The 22,176-nt window shown below is 38.2% G+C and overlaps 1 protein-coding gene across 3 annotated transcripts in view; it reads right to left on the reverse strand.

Annotated features, from left to right (window-relative positions):
• Positions 1-22,176, reverse strand: part of LOC306657137 (guanine nucleotide exchange factor VAV3) — a 296,869-nt gene that overhangs the window by 112,149 nt on the left and 162,544 nt on the right. For all 3 annotated transcript variants that reach the window (XM_079132883.1, XM_079132882.1, XM_079132884.1), the window contains exons 3-9: positions 14,781-14,839; positions 12,606-12,671; positions 8,236-8,344; positions 6,483-6,575; positions 3,806-3,874; positions 1,869-1,972; positions 606-705 (exon numbers count right to left, since the gene is read on the reverse strand). In XM_079132883.1, coding sequence (XP_078989009.1) covers positions 606-705; positions 1,869-1,972; positions 3,806-3,874; positions 6,483-6,575; positions 8,236-8,344; positions 12,606-12,671; positions 14,781-14,839 — 600 coding nt within the window. The remainder of the gene's footprint in view (positions 1-605; positions 706-1,868; positions 1,973-3,805; positions 3,875-6,482; positions 6,576-8,235; positions 8,345-12,605; positions 12,672-14,780; positions 14,840-22,176) is intronic.

Below are 22,176 nucleotides of genomic sequence, written 5' to 3' on the forward strand. Positions count from 1 at the left end.
TTTTTTTTATTGTAAACAAATGGGATACATGTTGTTTCTCTGTTTGTACATGGCGTAAAGGCATACCATTTGTGTAATCATAAATTTACATAGGGTAATGTTGTTTTATTCATTCTGTTATTTTTTCTCTTCCCCCCACCCCTCCCACCCCTCTTTTCCCTCTAAACAGTCTTTTCTTCCTCCATTCTTGCCCCCCTCCCTAACCCTAACCATAAACCTTTTAAATCCACATACATCATCTTACTTGTCCTGTACCTCTTACTACCTAGGTGACCCTGGCAAATTACTCATCAACCCTCCAAACCTCAACTTTCTTCCTAATAATTATATGAGAAACTTAATTGTATATATCTCACAAAGTGAAGGAGACCTAAGAAGATAATGGCTATAAAACACAGGGACATAAAAGTTAGACTTTGTGACTGTTATTATTACTACCATATTGTTATTTTAGAAAGCTATCTGTTAAATATTTTCTAAAATTGACTTGAAATTATATTTAGAATATATCAAGAAAAAATGTAGTGTTGCATTGGTCAGGAAGAGGAATACATTGCTTTTAAGTTTATTTTAGTTTATGTCATAAAAAAAAAAAAAATAGACACCTCTAATTTCAGTTTGACATCTTCTTTTGTTTTAGAGATATAGTCTAAATTAGAGATGGCTGACTCCACTCCACTGCAGTACTGCCCATAAATAACCAATCTGAAAAGGAAAAAGAGAAAGGAAGAAATCTGTAAGACAAAAGCAAGAATCAGGTAGAGGGGGAAAGAGGCAAAACTTTTCATCTCTTTAAAATCACAGTTGAGGATAAAGCAACAGTAAAAATCCTTTTTAACACACACAACACATATACAAAGAATGCAGGTCACTCATTTACAGTAATAAAAATACTCATTCTTAATTTCAAATTTGAATAGGATTAATTCCATGTACATTTTTACAGGTAGATTTTATGATCTGGCTTAATTACTATTAATGTCATTTGAGTATATGTATGTATACTTCTCTAAAAATTAAAAATTTATTGTTCAGCTATTAAACTTTGATTGTATACTGACACAGAACAATTTTATTCCCCACTGTAAGCTCACTGTAAATCACTACAACTCCACTCATTAATAAACCTCCTACTCCTTACTCCTTTTTTATTAAGGTACATGCATCATCCAAAAAGTGAGAATAAGAGGCATGAACTGTGAGGGATGGGAGATAACTCAGGAAGGGCATCTCTATAATACAGGTATTTTGTAGAAGCTAATTAGTTTATTGTTTCTTTTAACTCTCTCCTAGAAAAAAAAAAAAGAACTACTAATAAATTGTTGGTATTTATCGAAAAGTTGACACAAAGCAATTCATTAGTGATTTGTTAGTACTAGAAATTGTATTGCTTAAAATGAGAGAACATTTATATTTTAAGCACAATTTCTTGATATTCCAATTCATGTGACTCATTTAGTTGTGTTTTGTTTGTTTTCAATTTAGGAAAAGAAACTGACATTGTGAATCAAATTCTCCCAAAAGAGAATCCTAAAATAATCGAGTTGAAAGAAGTATTAGGTACCTGCCAATCTACCCCTGATGCTCATGAATGGGGAGAGGCTCCGAGAGTTAAAATGACTGAGTGCAAGATTACATCACTCAGTAGAGACAAGGCCAGTGGAAGAAACGTCTGCTTTCTGATTTACAATGTGGAAGTCAATATACATATGAAGTTCAAACTAGTACTCCAAGATTAACTGTCCCACATTCCAATACTGCCTACATAGTATTGTAACAAACTGTAGTGATAGCCATTAGCCACTTTCATACTAATCTTCACCATAATTATAAACTAACACCGACAAGGTTTAAAATTCAAGGGTTACCTTTCCTTGTAGTTGATGAAAACTTGATACAAGTTCTGGTCATTTTTATTTACAATGGAATCATGAATCTCTTGCATCAAGCTCCGATGAACTTTTACAAGTTCCTGAGAAAAGAAAACAATGTGAAAGAAGAGTAAGAATCAGAACCAAAAACAAACCCCAAACCAAAAATTTCTGCTGTTACTAGATCTGCCACTCAGGATACACTGAATGTTCTCAATATATAAACCTGCTACCATTAAGGAAGAGAGGAAGACTGAGGAGGAAGAAAGGGTAGAGGAAGTGGAGGGAGAAGAGAAGAAGGGGAGGTTTCAAAGGGAAGAGAGGGGGAGAAAAGGGAAACAGGGAGGGAGTGAGGAAGAGAGGGTAAGAGAGACATGCATGGGAAATAGCAGTTTCAGATCTGATCAGAAATGTCAGTGTCCTGTGAAGAAAGAAATTATCCCACTAGCTATTTAAGGATGATTTATTTCTTGTATAAAAATATGTACAGCTTTTTCATTTTATAATCACTGCAAATTTTTAAATAAAACTTCCCAAGTACTTAATGTTTTATTGACAGAATAAAGTAATGATTCATGTCCTTAGGACATAGAAATGTAGATTTGTACTCTGGTCAATTAGTGATGTCCTGGTGCTAAGCTAACAATAATCAGACAAAATTACTTGAAACCAGACAACTAATGGCATAAATAAGAAGCAAATGAATTGTACTAGACAGTAACTCAAAAGTCAGAATTCTACATTTTTTCCAGATAAACAAGTAATTTTCAACTGCCAGTAAACATGTGTCGCAGACAGGAAATTCAAGTCAAGGTACCAATTCCCCATTCTCTCTTCCCCTGGACCTTGGAGCATACAGAGACACCACGGCATGCTCCTTCTTTAGTAGGGCAGTAATTAAACATGGATGTTGGCCTTGTCATATTATTGAGGAGCTCAGTAAGGCCTTAAGAATGAGGACTGTCAATGGATTCTAACAGTGATCACATGTAAGTGGATCAGGATCCCTGTTTGCTAGACTATGCAGTTGGTTTTATGCTAGACCTTCATTTGATATTGTGAGTGTTTTCTTCCAGTTATGTTACAAACCAATGAGGATGTGTTTATTTGGCCTTAATCAGGGATAAGGACAACATGCTAGAGCTTATCACCTGGTGCTCAGAAACACAGAACAAAACGGATTCAAAATAAAAGGGATTTTTTTACATGATATAAGAAAGCCTATATACATAAAAACTCTTAGATGTGTGTGTGTATGCATGTGAATTGAAGCAGGTCCTCAAGGTCTAACATTCTAAATCTTGCCTGATAGAACCTCATTTGACAAAGAATTTCACTGATCCACATTTCTGGGCAAATGCCCTTGTAGGATTATAAGATTATGTTAAGATGCCCTGAAACTCAAAATGCATGCATAAATGTGAAGAAATCTCTTCATATTTTTATCATTAAAATAGTCCATTAAATTACAAGAAAGCTGAGTTTCAGAAGTGGGAGTCAAGGTTGATACAATTAGAAGCAGAAAGCACCAAAGTCCAGAGGCCAAGGAAGTAGAGGTATGGAGGCAGGTGGAGGTAACAGACATCCTAGAAACTAGAGAAGCACCAGGGCAGAGAGGGGTGGGGCTGAATGGGACCCCAAAAGACAACGAGTAGTACCAAGAAACAATTATTTCAAACTATCTCCTCACGACAACCAGTTAAGAAGAACACATGGATCTTATTTTTCCATTTGTGTTCCTGCATGCATTTTGGCTAAAGATATGACATATCAGTTTTTCAAGAAAGTAAGGACAGAAGAACTTGGGAAGCAAAAATAGGGTCAAAATTCTTAGAGAATACAGGAGAGTGTTATAATAGGAATCTGGAGCCTACTGACAAAATGAGGATTTTACAGAAGTGCATCACAATTTTAGCTATCATATTTTTACTTACAGGAATGTTGATGAATACTGAATCAAATTCTGCTGCTGTAAGAAATCTTTTCAGGGGTGCCATGAAATACTACGAGGAGAGAAGAGGGAAGCAATAATTAAGCATAACTTGCCCTAATCAATATAATGATTTATTTCATCAATAAACAAAAAAATTACTAGATTCATTTGTTAATCAGCACTATAAATACCAAAAAAAGTACAAACCATTCTCTTAAAGGTCTTATATTTGATCAGAAAAATAAAGACATAAATATAAGCTATAGTATTTGAAGTAATATAATTAAAGGTTTAGACAATAAGTCTAAGAAAGAACCCCCTGGGATGTTGGTAAACAATGACATTGGAGATACATTTGAGAACTCATATAAAACATCCCCCAAACGTGCTTTGTGGAGATTATAGATCCTTGAGATCAATAAACTGTTTATGCAATTTATACGTCATTTCCCCCAATTATCGCAAATTTTAGTTCCTGGTCTGCCGTACCTTTTTCATTCCTTGGCAATCTCAGAATCTGTGCAGATGATCCTCCCAAGAGCCTAGCCTCTAGTCCCTTGGCCTCCAATAATCTGATGCTCTAGTCTAGCTCAGCTCCCAAATCTCATGGTCCTATTGAAGACCTTGTTTTTATCAAAAACTGCAAATGCTTTACAGGTTCATTTAAAAAAAAAAAAAAAAACTCACCTCTAAAACCCCTACCTCCTACCTTTACAGGAAATTCTTCAGCCCCACAGGGTCTGCCAATCCAATGAATGCCCATATCCCTCATGGCCCCACTTCCCTCCCTACCCATTTTTATACTCCATGAACCACCATCAGAATCACTTCTCTGTATACACGCTTTCCATCATTTCTTCCATTGCACTTTTCTAGAAAACCAAAACCCTGGCTAAATCTAGCTTGCCACATACTTTGTGCCTATATCTAACAAATTAAGCATGGACTAACTGATAGTCTAATTTTAAATACGACCATGAAACTCAATGGATCCTATAATGCTATGTAGTCCTGTTAAAATTCCCTGGTCAACTTATTCTCTTACTCTCCTCAACAACTCTTCCATATCTTTATCTTTTCCTAAACCTAAACCTTTGTCCTGGTTCTCATTTTCCTAACCCTCTAAATGTGGAACTCAGCAGGGGTGACCTCAAACCTTTTCCTTAAGAGCATGTATCCCCTGGGGTAATCTCATTAAGTCCCACAGTCTGAAATTTCACTGTGCAATTAATTATAAAGGCTCAATCTATACATCAATTCAACTTTTCCCGTTACTACCAGATTCATATATCTAACATGTTCCTTGATACACCCCATGGGAAGTCCAAGAGGTATCACAAACTTAACATGTTCTCCAGACTCAAACCTTCCTTCCCCATCTCAGTAAGCACCTTCGCCATTCATGGAGTGACTCATGCAAATCCTAGCAGTCATCCTTGATCTCTTGCATCCTTTTGCCTAATCCATCATCAAATCCAGGTGGCTCCACTTGTAAAATATACCCCTTGCCACTTCTATCGATTCCACCATTTTCTGTCATCTTGAAGATTACAACATTCCTCTAATTTTTCTCTCAGTTCCCAACCTTGCCTCACAAGAGCCAGAAGGAGATGTTGAAGATTTAGCTGGTATTGCATCACATCTGCTCAAAATGTCCTAGCTTTTGTCCCCATATGGCCTACTCTCTGACCCACTCATTCCCCTTCACTCATTCTGTTCCAGCCCCACTGGACTGCTGCTGTTTCCTGAAGCACAGGTTGAACACTCTCCCACCCGAGGGTCTTCCTTCCAGAACTCTCATCCCTGCATATGTGTATGCCCTCAGGGCACTGGGCTGTTGGCTTAAACACACCATCTCATCAAAGAGGCCTTCCATTATCACTCTCTATAACTCCCATCTCCCCTCACTCTCCCCTTACCCCAACTTGTTTCTCTTAAGAGAACCTACCATACTTATGTACTTGTATTCTAAACCTTCCCATGAGACAGAAAGTGCCGGAGTACTGTTGGGTTTGCTCCTATAGCCTCAGTTCCTAAAACAGTGCCTCTCAGATACAAAGAAATCAACAAAATATTATGGAAAGAATAAATCTGCTTTGATATTTTTCTTTTTCCTTTTTAAGGAGTACTTTATTGAGACATAATTCACATATTACATAATCCACCCATTTAAAGGGCACAGGCCCATATTTATTAGTATGTTCACACAGTTGTACAACCATGACAATTGATTTTAGAATATTTTTATCAACCAAAAGAGAAATTCCATATCCTTTAGTAGTCACTTTCCATTAGTATCTCCTTCCCCAACCCACCTGTCCTCTCTCACCACCTATACACATACCACCACCATCCAGCACCAATCACTTAACTACTTTGTCTCTGTGTTTGCTTATTCTGGACACAGTTTTAAATATTCTCCTCCTATCTAACTGTAATTCTAGTTCCTAGGCCATTTATAACATCACCCTATCCCCACCCCAGCCACCTAAGACTCTGGATACGACTGTTCTACTCTCCACTTCTTTGCATTCTACTGGGAGTGAGATCAGGTGATATTTGTCCTCCTGTGCCTAGCTTGAAATGCAAAGCACTCACTCACATGCTCAATGGAAACTGTGGGGCTCAGGTGTTAACTATGGGAGGCAGTATTTTGATATTAGTACCTGATGACTGACCTTTTCTATTGACTCCAAGGTTTCTGTATATTTTTCTTCTGTCTGCTTAATCTCTGCTAGGCAGCAGCTTCGTATGTCATTTTCTGGACATTTCTGCAGTTAAAATTATAAAAATAGAATTATTTAATCATGTACATGTAGAAATCTATCTGGTAGCAGATACAAAGAGATCAAAATCATCGCATTTCCATCTAATAAAACACATAGCTGAAAGATATACTTAACTACATTTGTGATACATCTTTGTTGTGTTTAATTTTAAACAACATAAATGGAAAAGTTCTAAGTGATTAAAAATAAGTCTCTGAATTTAGACATTCTCTTCAAATTAACACATCTCTTTCATTAAAAATGTTAATGAATCTGGAAATGGTATAAGAGTTCCTTTAATACACAGCATATTTCACATGTGCTACAGAAATAAATATAAAAATACTTAAAAGATACTTAGTAAGTAAAACCTTCAAATATTTCTTTCAAGCATTAACATCTTAGTGCTTGGCTCTTTTACTAAGTGTTTAGGATTAAAGTTGGCAGAACACAGTACTAAGATCAAAGATTTGGGGATAAGATGGAATTAGGTTCAAATACTGGTTTTATTGTTATTAGCTTTATAGCTCTGAACAAGTTTCAGATTTCTCTGTGACTCTGTTTTCCCTTTTGTGAAACAGAGAAAATTACAGTATCAAACCCAGGGAGTTCTAATGAGATAAACGATGTGAAACACTTTGTGTGCCTTGCCAGGCATTTAAGAAGAACCCTAAATATCTAAATTATTATTCCTGTTAACCTTGTCCCACATAAACCACCCAGCACTGTCAGCTGAGGGAAGATTGCCCCCATGGGAACTGCTGAAGAATCTGCTGGCACCCAAGCAGTTGATAATTACAGTAGGTACACATGATACTGTCACCTAAAATCACTCTGGAAATAATGCTAGAGGGGGCATCTGCTCCTGAAGTGGGTTAAAACACACATTCTTAAATTTCCTACACACAGGCCAAGTGACTTGGTTCCACCCCATAGAAGCTACTGCTCTCCAGTGAGGCACTGGGCAGTCTACCAGCCCCGTATGAAAGGCCACAACAAAAAGAGAATGTTAATAAAAGCCTAATTAACTGACTTGTTAAAATTTCAAACTATTGATGAGAAGATAACTCAAAGAAATTCTTCCTTGAATGTTCTAGATAGAGTCAGGGCAGATAAAGCTTTGAGGGCCCAGATAGATTGTATGACAGTATCTGAAACTAAATTTATGAAGTAGTATAAAAAAGCAAGGCCATTTATAATAAAAATGAAAGGGGGGAAACTATGACACCACTTAAGAAATGGGAAGAAATATCCTTTAACATATATTTTATCTTACATTAAATGTAAGGGGAAAAATTTACCTGCTTTGAAAAAAGAAGGTTTACTTTCTTAACTGTATAATTTCATGATTCACTGAAATTACATTCTATTGCCACTGTGCCATTAAGCAGCTGGCTGGCATGTCATTTACCTCTTTAGAGTTGGCTTCTTTACTGCTAAAATGGAAGAATTAGACTAGAGATCCCCTACAGTTATTTTGAGCAGTAAAATGTCATGCCCATGTTTCTAAGTGCAAGGAAAAGTCACAGTTACATGTTACACAGTTACACAATTGTATACTTACAAGGGAGGTAAAACAAAGAATATTCCAGCAGAGGTTACATAATAATTACATTAATTGAAACACTCAGAGTAATTTAAGAAACAAATGAAAAGGTCCTACAGGTTGATGGGCTTCCTCTGCTTTCATTAAGTCCTCGTAGACTTCTCCACCTTCATCTTCCCCATAAACACAGTCGTAGAGATCTTCTTCATCTTCTACTCGGGTTTCACTAAAACAAAGGACACCATGTAAAGGTCATTTTCCATTATGCAGTAAATGTAATAGCCAGAAATAGCCTACTGGAGTTTAGCAGAAAATAGATTAAAAGTTTTCTACTGGTTTTAGTAGAAAATGCAGAGAAAAAGAAAAATGGAAAGTGGAAAGAGTCAAAAGGCTTACATTAGAGCTCAGTCCCTGCTAACAAGAAGGATGACAACAGAACCTGACAGTGAGGGCAGCAGCTGACATTTACTGGTTAGTTACCCTATGCAAGCTCACAGGTGATGGTTCCGCAGATCTTGTCTCACCCTATTCATCGTGCATTCACTATCTTATTAGATATGCCTTATTATTTGACTCATTAAAGAGAAAGTTGAGAGACCAAAAAGTTATTTGAATTGCCAGAGATAACATAGCTAATCAATAGCAGAGCCATGATTTAAAAGCGAGTCTGGCTCACACTCGGTTTTAACCACTCCATCACACAGTGCCCCCACTTCTCAGTGTTTGAAGACCTATTTCATCACCCATGCTAAAGGGTATAAAACGGAGAAGGCTGGAGAGTTAGGAATATTTGTTTAAAATGCTCTGTTAACAGCATTCATTGCTACAAGGTTATTACCAATATCTAAACCAGTGATTTTCAAATCAGCCCACTCAGAGGGTACATACAGATCCCCCATCGCCCAGATTTTGCTTTTATCTATTCATATTTTTAAGTGTGGGGGGGGGGCAAGACCCTTAAAACCATCTGTTGAAAAACCATATAAAATATGCTGGTCTCCTGGTAGTTAAAAATAATCCCCATCTTTCAAGCTTTCATGCGCACTTACACAGTGATTGACAGTTCCACCCTCCCCAAATCCCTCAGATGAGACTGAACCCACTCAATCAAGGTGCTCCAGTCACTGCATGTTCCTTTACTACACAGACGTTTTTCCTTCCAGTTCAAGACTTCTATGAATGCCTCTTCCAGCTAATTATCTCAAAGAATTGGGACGAACCAACATAGAGATGTTGGAAAGAAGCATTAATGAGAAAGAAATTCAACTTCTTTAATACCACCAGCCCTGAGCACCTCTCCTGGGCTTGTGCAGATAAAATGTTATAAATTGATGTACTAAAAATAAAAACACTATAACTATAAATGTCAGTCTACAACTTGGAACATTTTTCAATGGCGGTACAACCACAGAGTTGCTTATGTTTGTCATGAAGGATTATTTGAGGATATTTGACAGGAACGAACTGTCAAACACTCAGAGAAAAGGAAGGTATATTAAGTGAGAGAGACTGGTGGCAACAGAAATTTCAGAGAATTCTGCTCTGAGAAATATTCATTCCAGAGTCACTTGTCCACCCACCTACCCACCCATCCATCCATCCAACAGACATTTACTAAGAACTGACTGAGTTTCAGGCTCTTCAGTGCTCAGAATGTACAGATCAAGAACTCTCCCATTGCCTAATGTGGAGAATGGCACATAAATACACAATTCTGTATGTGCAATAATAGAGACAAGTATAAAATATAGGAGCACAGAAAAGAGTAAAAATAACTCTCACTAAAGAAGTCAGAGGAAGACTTCACAGAAGATATGACATCTGAGCTACATCTTGAATATATTTATCAGTTTACTCAATAGATATTTTCGGTGAAAATATTGTGTTCCAGGAGGTAAGGCTGCAGGCCAAGCAGAGAAGTTTAGCTCTCATGGAACTTAAAACCCAGTGGGGATGATACACACCCACACTGAATGAGAAGAGGGGAAGAGCATTCCAGAAAAAAGACACTAACAATTGCAAAAGAAGAATAAAAAACCTGATCATGCCTGGATTAGCACCCCATTCACTGCATCTCAGCTAGCAGAGCAGATCACTGGAGGGACAGGAGAGCCAGGCACTCTGTGAATTCAACCTCATGCTGCACATCTGGGAACCAACAGGGAGTTATTTAGATGAGGGTCTGCTGGAGGGACAAGAAGAAAGGCAGGGAGATCAGTAAGGCAAGATGTGAGCCTACTGTGAGTGAGAGACAAAGAACCTTAACTAAGGTAGGGCAGGTGAGGAGAGGAATACAGAGACAGGAGATGGCAAACCAGGCTAAGTGACCAGTGATAATTTCAGAGGGGAAAGAGTGAAGGATGCCCCTCAGCTTCTGCTTTGGAAATCTGAGGAAATGGCAGGTCATATTGACAGTTCCATTATTTCCACACCAGTGGCTCTCCTGGCAGGTAATCTGGCCAGGGAAGAGTGGGGGCAGTTAAGTTGGTTTGAGCACTTTATGTAACACATCAAAGGACAGGAAGAGCTGGTGAGATCACAAGGGAGCTAAGATAAGAAACAATGAAAGAACGGGTTCTGCATGGGAAGTTCTGTTCAGAAGGAAAATGAACTGTGAAATTCGTTCTCTGACTCTCAGTCCCAGTGCTCAGGCTGACTCCGACCACCACCCCAAACACACTCAATCTTGTCTGAAAACACCAGTGAGCAGAACAAGATGGGGGGAGGCTACAAAATTAATAGGTATAAGGGACCTCTGGTAGAGTTTTTAAAAGAATAACCTCATTACAGTGCTAGAAATAAAGTATTCTTCCAAATGCTTTAAAGAATCTGATTCTAAGACAATCTTACAGTGCCTTAATGAAGACAGCATCTATCTCACTTCACATAAGAAAGAGTTCTTGAAGGTTTTAAGGAGAGATAAGAAACTATGTTAACAGTTCAATATATGACTTCAAGGTCAGAATGTCACCTACTCTAGAAAGAGCTGCTGGCCACAATCCCTCTGGCTCCAGGCAGCTCTTGCTCCTTCTGCTTGTCTACTAAAAGTTTTAGAGGGCCAGGTCAGGAAGCACCCAGGAGTCAGTGCAATGAATAAAAGCCTCAAAGTCAGAAGAAGAACTGCCTGGTTTAAACCCGAGGGCTACCATTTACTAGTGCTATTACCTCCAGTCAGTTACTTTTACTTAGCTTTTTTTTTTTTTTTCCATGCTGGAGATTGAACCCAGAGCCTTGTGCTTATGAGGCAAGCACTCTACCAACTGAGTTATAGCCCCAGCCCCATTACTTAGCTTTTCAAATTTTGGCTTTCTCATTGGAAAATTATAGTAACAGTAGAAACCTAACAATATGTTGGTACTGAAGAAAACTGATCATGCATATAACCCGGCAAGCACACACAAGGGCACTCAGCTAACTCTTATTACTAACTGACTAGATAGCCCAGGCCTGAAGCACAATGCCTGGTAAACAATAGATGCTTTGGATCTATTCATTTATTTATTGAGGACCTGCTAAAAACCAGACACTGCTTGAAGTTCTAAGAAAATAGCCACACCATAAAGTTCCTGATCTCACAGAGTTGACCTTCTAATGAGGACACAGACAGTAAATGAAGCAAGCCAAGATTGTCTAGGGTAGTTGCAAGTGCTGTGGAAATGCAGAGCAAGGTGAGGGGGTAGTGGCAATTTTATACCAGGTAGTCAGAGAAGGTCTCTGTGTAGGGGAATATCTGAGCAAAGACTTGAATGATGAGGGACCTGTGATATGGGCAGATGAAATGGCAAGTGTAACGGCTCTAAGATAGAACAAGCTTGGTGTGTTGGATACATGAATGGATGAATTTCCAAAGGTCTATGAATCTCTCTTGGAGCATAATCTGTTTCTTAAAATTCTTTGCAAGTAGGCCTGGTGTACATCATCAGTTCTTTGTAGAGTAAGGATCATGTTGGATATTAATTGGTAATCTGCACAAGTCACTCAAACAGGAGAAGATAATCAGCTGCATGTCCTTCTTCCCCTCTGGACTACTGAATAATAAAGCCTGAGGAGAGCCTCTGTGCAGAACCAATGCCACCTGCCGAACTGTCCCTGAACAACAACAGCCCACACCTGGGCTGTTCCTTCTTGCACTCACAAAGCACACACTATCTGTCTTACAACTCCAGTCATTGATTCTATTTCTTTTTAATCATTGCCAACTGTCTCATTTCGGTTTTATCTACAACTCTATCATGGCTTTGAGAAACTTCCAAAAATTTTATTTCATTGCAATATGTTTCTTTGCTTTTCACAAGTATATAGGAACTAAAAACCAGTTGAAGTATGTTTCTTATGAAGCTTTTCACCACCAGTTTAAGGTCATTTCTTACATGGCTTCATCATTGTCACTTTTGCCCTTCAGAGAGCTTATTTAATGTCCACAGTTAAGACCTATGCTAGACACAGAAATGGCAATGGCTTTATTTTGCTGAAAATGTTCAACATACTCTATTAAGTCAGGAAGGCCTTTGTAGATGTCTTCATCATCAACGCTTTCTTCTGTTGGGAAGGGCCTAGGATGGGGGAAAAACACAGGTGAATGAGCAACCCCAAGCTGAGCATTTATGTCTCACTAAATATTTGAGTGTATCTGTTGCAAAATGGTCAGATTCCTCACCACATCTACCAAGGTCTAGAGCTTCCCCCAAAGTGCCTGCTGAGACCTGTAACTGTGGTGCCCCAGGATGGCTGCAACTTCTGCTACCCCAAATCATCTGCAGCCATTACAGCTGGCCACCATGAACACACGGACAATTGGGGACCTACTGATATACTGATCTGATCTCCCACCTGTCACATCCCTGCAGGGCACCCCAAGGCACCCACCAGAGCCCTCACTCATAGGCCAAGCATATAACCTCCCTTTAGCAACCTCTTTTTATCAGCTATAAGATCTGACCTGACAAGTAAATTTGTGACACCATCCTTCCAATGACCCAGTCCATCAGGATAGGTGAAAATCATCACAAAACAAAAGCATCATTCCCTGCACCTCTGATTCCTGACCCTGGCATGTTTTTCTACTCTGATTTTAAGGTATTTAAGTTATTTCTTTTTAAATTTTCATTTCTTTGGACAAATAAGTCAATCAGACATCAAAGGAATAGGGTGTATGTCCCCGCTCAGTAAAAACACACGTTATCTCCTATTCCTAACATTTAGCTTCCCTGTTTGCTTCATCATACTATGTACTTTTCATAATAAAAATATAATGCCCTAAATTTATGCCTAAGAAAGTCACAGTAGTTATACTCCATGGCTCAAGGTTTAGTTTATTTTTTCTCAATAGTGGAAAGCACATTATATGTTCCATAAAAGCAAGAGAAGCCATCAAAATAATGTTTTAAATAATTATTAGTTACTTGGAAAAGCAGATATTCACATCAGATTATGGACTAATACTTAAGATATTTAAGGAAACTTTTCAAACAAATCAATATGCAAGAAACACCAAAGTTTCAAAGCCATTTTTTATAAATTTAGGTATATTAAATTATGATTTTAGGTCAATATAAGTCCGTTATAGAAAATACAGACAAAAAAATTAAAGAAAAATATTTTTGACATATACCCTTCCAGAATCAAAAATACATAAATAAATAAAAATGGGATATTTTTAAAAATCTACTTTCATATAACGACATAAAATGTTTATCGGTGTGGGAAGATAATCATGTGGAAGAGCAAATTAGGAGGAGCTGAAGAACTGTCCAGACTACAGATCACTTCTGTGCAAAATCATGGCTCATTTCTGAGAAAAAGCCCATGGGGTGCCCTCCCTGAGGTCACTGGGCTTGATATCTCGGGACTGGGCTGCCTGGCCAGGGATAATCCTCCTATACACTGTGCTTGAATCCTCTCTCCTTAGAATATGAATATGAGCTGGACATCGAAAAACAGAAGCAATAGGGGCAGAGATGCAGGCTCAGAATTCCATGATGACTGCAGATTGGAATAAGGAGCCCTGAGGAAATAAGGTAAAGAACAAAAGCCATTCCACCTCCATGCAGCCTGGCTGTGTTGTTGCTGACACTGCTTTTCTTCATTCCCTAATGTTATTTATAATAAGTCTTCACTGACTGATGTAACTGAAGCATGTAGTATTAGAAACAGAAAAATTCTCAAACAACACACAGTCGTATTTCCATGCTTACCAAATGCATGATATTCTACTCCAAGGAGATGGCATAATTTATTTAACTAACTTACCTCTAAGTTTTTAATGTATTACCAAACCTTCAACACACATCCATGTATGCAGATAATTGTATACTTGTCTGATTATTCCTTAAACTCCTAAAAGTTGTGAGTTATTGTTACAGTCTACTCTACAGGGGAAAAATGTATTACCATATCTTAAATATATTTATTGACTTAAGCATTGTGTTTGTCCATGTATAGAAATGTTGAAGGAAGTTTAAAAAAAAGAACCATATCAGAGCCAGTCACCAGTGAACTGAAAACAATGTTTAGTCAGTGTGTCTTATTCAACTCTACAAATAAGTTCTTCCTTTCTCAAAAAATTTCAAACATGCATTTGAAAAGGTGCTCTGCAAACTTTTCATCATAATCATTACACTGAACAGAACTTGACATGAATCACAAAGACACTAACAACATACCTGATTCCTGTGGCCAAAGCTGTGGGTGTGCGAGAAAGTCGCGATAATGTCTCAATAACCTGAGAAAAGAGGAAAATGTTAACTGAACCTGCATTCTGAAGAGTTAAGATTTTTTCCCCCAAAACAGTAGTCTTCCAATCTTTTACAATGGTAAAATAAATGTAAAATAGCAGATGCCAAAGAGTACTGAATTGGGAGAGTCATAATCAGGAAGTATAAGCACCTGGATTATATGCACACAGCATGATTTTGAATTCCACCTTTATGTGTAAACCTAAAGCATCAATCAAAAATAAATAAACGAGTGAAAGATCAGTAGAGTAGAAGGAGGAGAACTGGGGTAGGGAGAAGGGAAGCGAAAGGCAGGGGAATGGGAACTGTAATGGAGTAAATCAAATTCCATGCCCGTATGCTTTTGTCAAAATGAGCCCAACTACTATGTTTAACTATAATGCTCTAATTTAAAAAAATAAAATGAAATCTGGATTATACTTTCTTTCTTTGACTTTACAAGTTAAAGCAGATTCCTAACCCATCTGAGTTGCCATTTCCTTGTCAGTAGAACAAAGAAATAGATTGGGTGACTCCAAATATCTGATAGCTCTGCTTCTAATGACCCCAAAAGATCACATAAAGTTGTGTTTTCCAACATAGTACCCACTAGTCACATGAGGTTAGTGAATTAAGTTGATTAAAATTTTTAAAAATTCATTTCCTCAGCTTTATTAGTCTTATTTTAAGTGCTCAGCAGCCACAGAGGCTACTGTCTGGACTCGCATTTTCCATCATCACAGAATGTCCTATTGGTCAACACTGCTGTACAGAAAAGTGGCTCAGAGTGTGGCCACCTGAGTCAGACCCATGAGTTCAAATCTTTGGGTGCCCACTTATTAGCAGATACCTTTGGGTAAACCATCAACTTCTCTGGGCTTTTGTATCTTCATCTCTCTAACACCTCTAATAACAAAAATCATTAGACTCTGTGAGGATTAAATAACATAGGTAGAATATTTAAATAGTAGCAATTCTTTATAATCACCAACTTTAAGAAAATTGCCTTATTCTAATTCTGAGTGTTTTCAGGAAAAAGAAATTGTTCTAAATTACCCCTGATTATCTATTTCAAAGATTCCCTATGAAGATCTTCAGTATCTAAACCTAAGTGTGCCCTGCTACAGTTTTAGTATTAGTGTCCAGTAATTTTACCCTCCTTTCAATCTTTTATAACTAAGATCATCTTATTCAAAGACTCAGGAAGCCAATGACCTAAAATGTATTTCTCTTATAGTCTCCTTTTTCTGATAAATAAAATATATCCAATCTCTCAAAATTAAAACAAAACTTAAAATAATTATACCGTATAGGCCATTCAGAATGGGGGGGGGGGTGTAAAAGAAAAAAAGGAAAACTCCTGTTTGAGTTGAAGTAATCTCTCACTGCAATGACAAAAAAATATGTCTCCAGTCCTTTGCAGAAACCTTTTAAGGGTACTGGCCACACAGGAGCTCACCTCCAACCTGCTTCAGGAAGCAGTATGTTGTAGTGCTTAGAAATGCAGGCTCTCGAGTAGGAACACCTGGAGCCCTTGACTGACCAGTTTTCACCTTTACTCTGTAAAATTTAGATAATAATTGTTTCATGCCTCATGGAGTGACTGAAAGAATCAAATGTGGTAATGCCCAACAAGTGCTTTACTCAATAAATGTGAACTTTTATTATGACATAAAATAAATTATACAGAAATAAAATTTAGTTACATGGTGACAATAGATAATAACAATGTATTACTAAAATAAAATTGGGAAGAGATTTTAAGTGTTCATATCGCCAAAAAAATGAAATCTCTGTGAGGTGATATAGCCCTAATTCAGCCAATCCATTATGTATTACACATTTCAAAACAACATGTGGTACATGACAAATACATAACATTTTTGTCAATATAAAATACATTTTTTAAAAAATCTTTAAGTTCATCAATAAAGGAGAGAATGGAGCTTAACTCTTTAGGATGATTCTTATGGGTTAAATGGAGCAAGAGACATGTAACAAGATGAACTGGGTTACAGGGTAACCCTAGCCTCCTGCAATGATCCCAAGGTAGGGGGTAGGGGCAGAGAAAAGACAAAGGGAAAAAAGAAAATTTAATCGAAAGGCTGCAATTTATTCCTACTTAACTGTGCATCAAGGCAAGATAATCACTTGGCTAAAACCCGATATTGATTGGTTCCCAATAATAGTAAAGAAGAACCTTCTTCAGCAAGTCTGTAAACTCAGCAGCTCACAACTGAATAAATGCTAATAATTTTATCAGAGTAAATTGATACAAAATAATCATTTGCTAAAATTCCAAAATTATGCAATTACTGAGTGAAAAGTGTAGTTTTTGGAAAGTTCTGGAACGATCTGTGGAATAGTATTTAGATCCCTGAATTAACTATATTACTGAATTTCATCATGTGCTTTTAGCCTGATCTAGCAATTCCATAAAGCTGTGAGGTAAAATCTGCCTCTGATTTCATTTTACACTGTGGTACAACACTGTCACTATTTAATAGTAACAACAACAAAATCCCAGGAACAGCAGTACTGTTGCTATGAATTTTATTATTGCTATTTCATTATGTATTTTAATAGCAATGTATTTTATATATAATGTAACATATTCCTTTGTCTTCTATACTAATGATATATTTATAATATAAGAATGCATTTCCTGCCCTTCTTCCACCAACCAGATCAAATACAACCTTTCCTGTCACACATCTCTCCCAGGAAAAAGATCACTTGAATTTTATATAAATGTCCACCAGAGGGAGCCAAATGACAGTCTATTAGTTTAGCCCCTGCCTTGACTGTTCTAAGCAAAAACATTTCTGAAAATTAACAAGCTAAAACCAATTTCCATTATTTATTTAACAAGGACTATTAGTTACTATTCAGTAATAGAAAACTAACAAAGACACATTTGGTGGTATGGGCTGGAAGGATGGTATGCAGTGCATTTTCCAGTGAGTCTGGAAAACTATCAGTTTTATGGCTATCCTTTTGCACATCAAGTCCATCCATTAACTCTAAGTTTAGCCAAAGCAAACGAGGACTGTTTAGCTACTACAGTTTTTTAGAACAATGTGTATTTTATAAAGGCAGAGTGCATCTGGATTTGGAATAGACATATATACAAAGTAATGACAGATTCTTAAATTTTGCGTGAAGACTGACTTGCCATTTCAAATATCCATTTGAGAATGTTTACAAAAGAAAACATCCCCAAGTAGACTAAAAAGATCATTTTTCTTACAATGTATTAATTTCTAAATTATTACCTCAAAATAATAGAAAAATTAAAACTTCCTTTCCCAGAAAGGAAGGTAAGTTAGTAAGAATGTTTGCAAATTAAAAGACTAACAATCAATTATACTAAATCCACACCATGGATTTTCTTTCTTTACCTATGTCCAATCCTTGGTGGGTGAGAAGAGTGGCATTTGTAAAGAAATGAAGATCATTCTGGGTATAACATAAATAGGAGCTATAATGTGAGAAAGGCAGAGGAGGTGAGGAAGGCGTCTCACACTGGCTTTACAAGTGTGTGTGGGGAGAGGTGAAATTCTAGAAGCAGTAAAGGGTCGTTGAGAAAGATTAGCACAAGAGATAACGGGGTCTCACTTGCATATTTGAAAGGTCACTCAGCAGTGAAGGACAGACTGGGAAAGGAGTCACCTAGGAGGCTTCCTCAATGGCCCTCATGAGAAACAAGAAGTTTGAACCCAGATGACAATAGTTGAGATAGACCAGAGGTGGAGATGCAAGAAGTACTCAGGAAGGGTGGACAGACCAGGAGGAGATGTGAGAAGTACTCAGGAAGGGTGGACAGACCAGAGGTGGAGATGAGAGAAGTACTCAGGAAGGGTGGACAGACCAGAGGTGGAGATGAGAGAAGTACTCAGGAAGGGCAGCTGGAGCCCTGTGAAAGCTAAAGAAAGGGAGCGGACCCATGGCCACCTTAGCAAACTGTTGAAGCCCTGGGGGTACTAACCCCAAGGGGGTTCCCAGCCTCTCTGCTTCCCTCAGCCATGCTGACAGGTACATCCTGAGCTCAGCGAGGCCATCTGCTCCTCCAGGGAGCCTTCTCTGTCCCTCTTCCAGCCCCAGCCTGGGTCTTCAGTGTCTCCATAGGACTCTGGATATCATCACCTTATTTAAAGTAAAAGTTGACTTTTTAAAATATTTGAACTCATGTTTGTCCAATTGCAATAATGTATTAGTATATATAAGTTGCCCTCCTCTCACTGGAAGGAAATTACAGCTAAGAATCACGTGACTCGTGGACAATTTTTGTCTTTTTCTTTTCTCTTTTATTATTCTTGTAAGTAATGGGTTCTTATTGGACATATTTTTCTACCACAGGCTTTTGTTACTAAAAATAAATCATGTCAGTATGCATAGATCCACTTTATTCATTTTAATGCTGTGGAACACTCCAATGGACGTAAATAGCTTAATGATTTTGCCAGTCCCCGCCAATGAGCTTCTTCGACATGTTGCTACAAAACCTGCAATTACCCTCTTTGCCAAATATCTTTTCTGCCCTGTACAGGCATTGCTATAGGAAAGATTCTTAATAGGAAGACTAGGACAAAAGGCATGAGTAGGGCTCTCCATGGTGTTTTCATGAACTTAGATATGCCTGAAGAGCACATAAGAAGATGACAAGGCATTGCAGTAATCCCTTTATTTGTCTGTCATTCCAACAATGGAAAATACCTGTCATTTGGAAGAATCAAACCACTTCTCCCTGCTGTGGGATGCTCCCATCACCAAGTTTACAGCCAGGCTCCAAACAACCACTTAACACAAAAAAAATGTTGCTTTAAAAAAAAAAAAAATGAACGAATAACACTTGTCTTGCAAAAGATTTCTGAGAATTAGGGACAATACACTGAGAGACTACCCATTTTTATCTATTCTCTTTATGAGATTTCTGATGAATTCCCACACTGCCTATCTAGCACATTAGCACTCAACAGCTAATATGCTAGATAACATAAGCCATTCATGCAGCCACAGTAGGTGATGGCTATGTTTAGGGGCCTGAATGAAGAAAACCACACTCAGACACCAGAAGGATCCATGGAGATCAGCATACATACAGATCTGCCAAAAAGTTGCTAACTCATATGGATGTGCCTCCGTGAGCTTTCTGTGCTGAAGCTTGACTGCTGAACCCACTCCCTGACTCAAAGGGAAGGCTGAACAGGAGCTGGCTCCCCAGGCGTTCCCCGTTCCAGAGGAAGCCATCTCTGAGAGGAGGTGAGCTCTGAAAGGACAGTCGGATGGTTGCAAGCTAGAGCCCCAAGTGCAAAGCAAGTCTCTTGGTCCCTGAAGGGGTCCACAGTGTCACAGTACCACAGCAGGAAGTGCCATCTGACAGCTGAGGCTATAAGCCTGTGTGTAGCACCATGGGTTTCTGCAGGCTCAGAGCAAATGCCCTGGGGGAGTGGAAAAATACCCAAGGCCCAGAAGAGGTAGCTGGGAGTATGGGCTGAGCATGCTGGGCTCAGAAGTTCCAAGAGAAGCAGAAGCCTGCAGATCAGCTGCAACCCAGAGGCATCCCAGAGACCTAGTGTTACCCAGGAACCCCAGACACCAGATTCTCTGACAAATGGGGCCTAATTGTAAGTGCGACCAGATGGTGAGTTTCAGATTAACAATATATTTCACCTTACGTCTCCCAGGAAATGAAAAGAACTCATTATCTTAATTTTCTTTGCAATTCTAATTTCACACAGTAAATTATCCCCATTAGGATACACTGCAGCTTAGTGTCACTTTCAGCCACACATCTCAAGGACTTCCTAAAGCTGCTGGCTATTGCTTTGAACCATAGGATACTGTTGGAAAATATCCCCAGCACCTCGTCTGTAAGCAAAGCACATCAGTACAGCCAGATAAAAAGAACAAAGCTTCATTTCTGTATCAAGATTATAAACCATAAGAAATGAATTTCCATTGTTCACAAGAGTAGGGTATCTATATAAATGGATCTAAACTACAATTTGTGCTGAACTTGATGATCATAAATGTAAGAATTATTCCATATATATATATATATTTTTTTTTTTATTTTTTTTACTCTTAAAAATTGAAACTACAGAGAACACAAACCCCCTTTTTATAGGAAAGGCATGTGCTGGACTCGCTAGGTGTGTAGATGCAGAGGTTAGGTTTTCCTGGGTTCAAATCCCAATTCAGCCTCTTACAAGCTGGATAAAGCATGAAATTCATTATGTATTAGTTCCTTCACCTGTGAAATTAAGTGACAATATTACCTATCACACGAGTTTACTGTTAAGGTTAATGAGGTAATCTATGCCTATAACCCATAAAAGAACAGCTTGTACTTCTATCATTTCCTAAGTAATTAACAGTCATCCTTGTTGTCATCAGCATCATAAGTAAAATTTGGTCTTTACAAAGCACTTCAAATAAGAAAATGGGAGGCTTACCTCACAGAGACTTGAAAGAGCTCTAAGAGTTGACAAGAACATAGGGATGGGCTCAGGGAAACTTTGGCATCCATTCTCTCACCCTCTCCATCACCCCCATACCTCACTGCCCCAAATAAACATACAAATCTATCTCACTATAGTATGTTTGTTATTTAATTGCAATTTCAAGATGTTAGTAGGTTTTCTGTCCCTGTGACAAAACACCTGATATAATAAACTTTTGAGGAAGAAAGGTTTATTTTGGCTCATAGTTTGAGAGGTTTCAGTTGCTTGGCCCCACTGCCTATGGGACAGTGGCAACACAGTACATCAAGGCCAGGAGCACATGGCCTATTCATCTCATGGTGTCTGGAAAGCAAAGAGAGAAGGAGGGGCTGGGGTTCTAGCCCCTTTAAGGGCACAGCCCCAGTGACCTACCTTCCTCCCACTAGGCCCCAACTCTTAAAGGTTCCACCACCTTCCAACAGTGCCAAAGGCTGGGGACCAAGCCTTTACCACATGAGTCTTTGGAGGGACATTCATGAGCCAAACTATGGAACAAAGACAATTCCTTTAGTAAATCCCCACTTCTACCCACCAAATTTTACTCAGTGATTCTGAATGATTTTGAATTCCAGGGAGCTTAGGAAGCCATCTTCATTCAATATCCCCTTTAGCCTACTAAAAAAAAAAACACACAAGTCCTCCAAAACCAACAAGCTCAAAGTCAAAGAACAGGCAATAGCAAAGTGCTGCCAAAATGCAGGTCTCTTCTCTTTCATCCAGGCTACTGCTCTTTCCCTCACTATGCTATCTATTTATCTCCTGCATTTATCAGTAAACGTCTATACAACACTCAGTGGCACTAGATATACAAGATCTAGACACTGCAAGCTGAGAGTAGC

This window comes from Sciurus vulgaris (genome assembly GCF_902686455.1).
Source record: "Sciurus vulgaris genome assembly, chromosome: 1".
Taxonomy (NCBI): domain Eukaryota; kingdom Metazoa; phylum Chordata; class Mammalia; order Rodentia; family Sciuridae; genus Sciurus; species Sciurus vulgaris.